Source organism: Alnus glutinosa, chromosome 12, assembly GCF_958979055.1.
Source record: "Alnus glutinosa chromosome 12, dhAlnGlut1.1, whole genome shotgun sequence".
Taxonomy (NCBI): Eukaryota; Viridiplantae; Streptophyta; class Magnoliopsida; order Fagales; family Betulaceae; genus Alnus; species Alnus glutinosa.
The window spans coordinates 7,045,961-7,053,028 of NC_084897.1; the positions used below are offsets into that span (position 1 = coordinate 7,045,961).

The window sequence follows — 7,068 nt, forward strand, 5'->3', positions numbered from 1 at the left end:
TGAAGAGGATGGTGGGACTTCATCTCACCCTGATGTAGAGTTCCATGAAGTTGACATTGTCAATCCAAAACTGAAGCTTAGAATGAAGTTCGCTGACATTCAACTATTTAGAGAAGCTGTTAAGTAATACAATGTGAGAAGGGGAAAGGACATAAGGTTTGAGAAAAATGAAAGAGCCAAGTGTGTAGCTGTGTGTAGAGATCCAGGTTGTGGTTATAGAGTGTATGGTAGACAGATGGCGACTGAGGCCTCATTTGAAATAAGGTCCTTAAGACCTACACATTCTTGTACTCGAGTATACAAGAGCTCAATTGTCAATTCGAGGTGGATAGCAGATAAACTTTATGATAAGTTTAAGGTTCAACCAGACATGCCATTGCGAGTGATACAAGATGAAGTCAAGAGGAAATGGAATGTTGAAGTCAGCAGGAGTCAAATGTATAGGGGTAGGAAGAAGGCATAAAAGAAGATATACGATGGTCTGGGTGAACAGTATGGCAGGTTGTGGGATTACTGTGAGAATTTAAGGTGTACTAACCCGGGTAGCTGTGTAGTGATGAAGGTTGAAAGACCAAACCCTAATTTGCCTGCTAAGTTTCAAAGACTCTACTTGTCCCTTGCAGCCATGAAGAATGGGTTCTTGGAAGGTTGTAGGCCTGTCATAGGCCTAGACGGGTGCTTTCTAAAAGGACCTTACAAGGGAATGCTACTGGCTGCGATTGGTCGAGATGCCAACAACAACATGTACCCAATTGCAATCACCGTTGTAGAATCTGAGACAAAAGACAGTTGGACCTGGTTCCTGGAGTGCCTTGTTTCAGATCTTGGTCATCATGAGAGGCATACTGCTCCTACATTCATTTCTGATCGGCAAAAGGTTAGTTATATTACTTGCATAATTTTACATATTACTTTTAGCTATTTTTTTTTTCTACATATATACCCATTTTGCACATTGGATTGATGTAGGGTCTTGTGCCAAGTTTTGATGTTGTTATGCCAATGGCGGATCACCGAATCTGTGTAAGGCATTTATATGCCAACTTTCGAGATAAAGGATTTCGGGGGGTGGCCTTGAAGGAATTGTTGTGGAACGCAGCATCGTCATATACTGAGGTCAAGTTCAGATTTCAGATGGAAGAGATGAAGAAAGTCAGTCCTGATGCCTTTGACTACCTAGACAAGATTGACCCCAGCGGATGGTCGAGAGCATGGTTCAGTGACTATCCTAAATGTGACCTCCTTGTCAACAATATATACGAGTGTTTCAACTCATACATCCTGAAGGCACGTGACAAGCCAATTCTGACGATGCTTGAGATGATTAGGAAGCAGCTCATGAGAAGGTACCAACTTAAAAGAGATGGCATCAACAAATTGAAGGGCAAGTTGTGCCCTAGAATTGTTGAGAAGCTTGAGGCCATTGGTGAGGCTGCATCGGACTGCCTATCCCGTTTTGCTGGTGATGGCATATTTGAAGTAGAGCAGGGAAGAAGGCAATATGCTGTGGATTTGAGGAGGAGGACATGTGGTTGCAGACAGTGGGAGGTGACTGGGATCCCATGTGCACATGCACATTCTGCCATAACATTTCATGGGCATAAACCGGAGGATTATGTAGATTCATGTTATAGCATTGAGATGTACAAGAAGGCTTATGCTCCCATCATATATCCAATGCCTAGTGAGGAACAGTGGGTGCACAACCAGCCCTCAAAAGGACAATTACTGGTGCTACACAGCAACCCACTGCCACTGCCCCACCTATTGTAATAGCTGAGAGAAATTCGGTACTTACTTTAGTTTAGTCTTTAAAATGCATCCTACTGTTTATTTATCAATATCTCATATTTGAAACTTATGGCAGGAAAATCATGTTAGACTTAGAGTGCCCAGCTGGAACAGGCACCCGCCAGCACCTAGACCACCTCCACCTACTACAACGGTTGAGAGAGATTTGGTACTTATCTTACTTTAAGTTTGGTTTTAAAAATGCATCCTATTGTTTATTTATGAATCTCTCATATTTGAAATTTATGGCAGCAAAATCCTGTTGGACTTAGAGTGCCCAGCTGGAAAAGGCAACCGCCAGCACCCAAACCATGCATACCAGTTAGAAGAGTGTCTAATCGAATCAGGGCCATGGTGCAGAGTGTTCCAATTCAAAAGGGTCCACCTGTTTTGATTGACCTCACAGCTAGGACTAGTACTGATGGAGAAGGGAGAGTATTTGGGTTGACCCCAAGAACCCCACAAGTTGCAGAACATGGTACGGCGACAACATCCTCAACACCGGCGAAAGGAAAAAGGATCGCCCATACCATTGAAAAAGGATTACAGATTATGGAGTCAAAGCCAAAAAGGAAAAGACCAGAATGGAAGCATTGAAGTTTTTGTTTTCTGGAATATAATGGCATTTTGTATATAGGAAAGGGTTGGACATGTAGTTTATGTAAGTAGTTTGAATTGCATGCTGATTTCTTTTAGACAGATTTCAGTGTCTTTAAAAAACCTATGGTGTAGTGAATGCATGGTTTTGGTATGTTTGAACAGATTTGGTAAATGCATGGTTTTGGTATGTTTGGACAGAATTGGTAAATGCATGGTTTTGGTATGTTTGGACAGAATTGGTAAATGCATGGTTTTGGTATGTTTGGACAGGTTTTGTTAAATGGGTTTGGACAGGTTTGGTTTGGTGAATGCATGGTATGTGCATGGTATTGGTGAATGCATGCTTTAACACAAAATTAGAGTGGACATGCATTCTTTAAGACAACCGGACTCAAATAAGTTCAGGTTCAACACACATACATTTTTCATTTCCAAAACATCATCCATTACGCACCAATAATGGTCTACATAAAGTAACATTTAACACCACCCTAAACAACAGCACCATAAACACATACAAAAAATGGATGATGTGTACAAAATAAAATCACCATAAACATCACCATAAACACATCACCATAAACCCTGCCCAAAACATCACCCTAAACCCTAAACATCATCACCCTAAATCTTCATGGTAACAACATACGATCATGTTTGGAATCGAATACACCCTTTGATTCTGATCCAGCCATAAGCAAATACACAATCATCAATATCCATGTACATACAATTATTTTCTTATAAATCTTCTTCATTGTTTTGTAATTGATCCCCTGAATCTCGATTTCTTTACGAAGGGCAGCATTTTCAATCTCCATATTTGCCCTCGACTTTGCAACTTCAGCTTCAACTATAAGTCGGTATCGTTCAGCTTCCTCTATCCCCATATTCGCCTTCAACTTTGCAACTTCAGTTTCAACCATTGTACGACATCGTTCAGCTTCTTGAATCAAACTTCCATGCCACTCACGCAAACGACCTACCACCCTTGATTTATCTGAAAAAAGATAACAAAAATAAATCAAAAAATAAATAAAATAAAACAGACAGAAACAAAGGTTATTTCTGGCTTATGTTATTTGAAAATTAATCGTCGTAGGCTATTTATGCACTTTTCCATATCATTTCAAAACTCATTAATCTTCAGAAAATTAATGAGTTTAATACATGTATTGAATTTGATGTTGAATGATTATGTAAAGCAGGAACAAGCTGTGAATATGAAACTGAACAAGAGGTTTGAGAGAAAAATGATTCTCTGATTTAGTATTGAATAGCATAATCAACTGTACATGACTCGCAGTATATATATACCGAGTTACATGACTTGCTTTGCAAGTTATAATCTAACAGTCTAACTAACTAACAAAACAAAAGTCACGTGTCTATACAGAATTAATCACATGTGTAAAAATGTAATCTAATAACATGCTCCAAAAAAAAAAAAAACTACTAAATAAAAATCAACCCAGTCCATTTTTTTTTTTTTAAATATTTATATAAGTACAGTAAGAGGTAAGCAGCATTGCTCTTCATAAAAATTGCTGAAGATTTTCAGTTAAATTACCTTGTAATTTTGGCATTTTACAAACCTTCTACCGAAATTTTTTTCGGTGTAGGAGGTTAACATACAAGCCGGACGCTCGCAATAACAAATCGGCATTACTGCAGAAGTTTCCCCACTCGTTGTCGACTCCGACTCCGTAGAAGTAGTGCCTGATGGTTGCATCTTCGGGAAATGGTGCGAAACTGGTCAGAGATGTCGAAAATCGGAAGCCCACTTCGAAAACCCTAGTTCCTAGTTCTTGCAGAGAGCCGTTGGTGAAGGAGATGAGAAATATGTGCGAGCACGGGGTGTATAAAGATGAGGTGAGGCGGGGGTATTTTGGGTAGAATTTCTGTCTGAAACGGTCACATGACTTGCACTTGACCAACTTGCCGTCCAAACGAACGGACGACTGGACAGAAGGTCCATTTCGTTACACGCTGGCAAGTTCGGGGGGGTCATGTACCAATTTTCGTACATTGGGGGGTAAATCGCCACACCGTGGATAAATCAGGAGGGTGAAGTGTAGCTATCCCAACAAATAATAATGCAAAGGAATTAACATATGCCAGTTAAGGAGTTTGAATGTGCAACATTTGGCGCTTATCAACCTCCTGTTGCACACATATTATAATATTATATTATAATATATCACCAAACAATGGTTGAACTACAAAAAAAAAAAAAAAAAAGGTGCAAAAATCATAACAAATTCGTATTTATCTTGGATTAAAAAAATAAATTTATTTATATCAAACATTATATTAAATATTAAATAAATTAGTCATATTTATAATTATTAAACAATAATTATTTCAATCATTATTCCACACTAATTTTCATAACTCCCATCATTCTACCGAATTTTTCATACCTCCAATCATTTCCTATTATCTTTTTCCATGAACAAATAATTTCATACAACTCTCACCCGAAAATAGCCTTGTTTAACAAGCAACACAAAAAATTTCCAACTTTATTTTCACATTTTCCAAAAACAATCAACATCAAAACGTTATAACTTTTTTCACTTTTTTTTATCACATCAATAATTTTTTATTACTATTCAAATTAAAAAATCTATTACACTACAAAACCTTTTCACTTTTCTATACAAGTTTCTTTTACTTTATATGACATCTATCGCTTTTTACTAACTCAAAAATTATGTCCCCTACTATTCTCTTATGTTCCTTCACTTGCTAAACATACCCTTTCAAATACAATTTAAATTCTACCAATCATCCAAACATCTTTTTTTGCCTCGAAATTTGCACACCAAATAATAATTGAATTCAGATTTTAAAAATCAAACACTCAAATGTACCATAAGTATTTATACAGATAGTACCCTTTAAATGTTTTAAACGTTTTCAAAGTTTAGTGAGTTTTTCTCTTACTAAGTAAAAGAAATGAATTTTAAATAAAGGGATAATTATAAAAAAAGCCCCCCAAACTATAAGCCGTTTTTCAAGTAGCCCCCTAAACTACCAAGTGTACTAATAAGACCCCCAAAACTACCAAAGAGTGCCAAAAAGACCCCTTTGTCAAAATGTTCATATAATATCATTGCCACATGTCATGTATTCAATTAAAAAATAATGAAGAATTAAAACAATTTAAAAATCAAATGAAGAATTAAAAATATTAAAAAAAAAGGGTTAAAAAAATTGAAAAATAAAAAATAAAGAGCTTGAGGGTGGTTCGACCATCCCCAAAGAGTGAAATGGGGGTGGCCGAAACCACCCCAAAGAGCCTTGGGGATGGCTCGGCCACCTCAGGCCATGAGGGTGGTTCGGCCACCCCCAAGAGTCAAACTCTAAACCTTTTTTTTTTTTTTTCAACAGAGGTGGTTCAACCACCCCCAAACCGGCCATCGAGTGGCTCACTTTGGCCAAAATGGGGTTGGCCTACAACCCCCATTCACCTAAATTTGGCCCAAAGGGATGGCTCAAGCCATATATATATAAATTTTCTTTTGATTTTTAAATTGAATATATGACATGTGGCAAAGGAATTATAGGAATATTTTGACAAAATTAGTCTTTTTGACACTCTTTGGTAGTTTGGGGGGTCATATTAGTAAACTTGGTAGTTTAGATGGCTACTTAAAAACAACTTGTAGTTTGGGGGGGCTTTTTTATAATTATCCTTTAAAGAAACTTCTCAAGCATTATGTGAATGTTTAAATGCGAGCCAATAATATGTTGAGATGTTACGTGATTTATGGTATTTTGATGATTTGATTCATGTTTATGAGATTTATCATGTTTATGAGTATTAAAGATATGATGAATGATTTGAGTTAAATTATGATGTTAATAATTGCAATGAGCAATGAAAGTAAAGGAAAATATGTTATAGCACGCATTGTGAGCATGTACATGGAGAAGGGGATGTATGATGAAATGAGACATCTAAGAAAAGGTGAAAGGTTAAAGGTTAAAGGCTAAAGGCTAAAGAACTAATGAAAGAGGAAAAAGTCCTTCTTGGGGGTGATCCCTATCTTCTCAACAAAGGGGTTGAGTGACAAATTAAAGGAGAAAGTTCTCGATGGAGGTGAGCCCCATCAATCAGGAAGGTAATGATAAGATGCAATGCTTAAAGCATGAAGAAAGAGGATAAACTCCTTGGAGGTGAGCCACATCTTCCCAACGAAAGGGTTGGGTGACAAAGGATAAATTCCTTAATAGGGGTAAGCCTCACTCATCGTTGCATTAAATGGTAATGAAAAAATGACATGCAAGATCCATGTTTTATGATTTGGTTTATGAGAGTTTTCATGCTAGATGTGGTATTATGCATATGTGTTTGAATGGAACAGAGCATATCTATACAATCAAAGCTAGAATGCACATCATGATTTATGGTTTCACGCTTATATGTGCACGTATGGTTGTTCTTTCCCATAAGACGTGGCAGCATGTATACGTGCATAGCTAAGAGGTATGATATTTATATGAACAACGTTGTATTACGAATTAGATGAGTTAGTATGAATACGATTCAAGTGGAAATTGAAATGTGCTTATACTCTCCCAGCTAAATGGTAAGTTTTATGGATTTTCATGACTACGATGTTTACTTCATCAGCTACAGAATGTTTTTAAGAGAAATGTCAAACCAAT

General features: G+C 37.1%; 1 protein-coding gene across 1 annotated transcript; it reads left to right on the forward strand.

Moving 5' to 3' along the window:
• The first annotated feature begins 235 nt into the window (after positions 1-235).
• LOC133852533 (uncharacterized) lies at positions 236-2,388 on the forward strand. The gene is made up of 5 exons (XM_062289298.1): positions 236-438; positions 502-877; positions 970-1,731; positions 1,868-1,960; positions 2,044-2,388. Exons 1-5 carry the CDS (start codon positions 236-238, stop codon positions 2,386-2,388), a joined length of 1,779 nt encoding a protein of 592 aa, XP_062145282.1.
• The last annotated feature ends 4,680 nt before the right edge of the window (positions 2,389-7,068 follow it).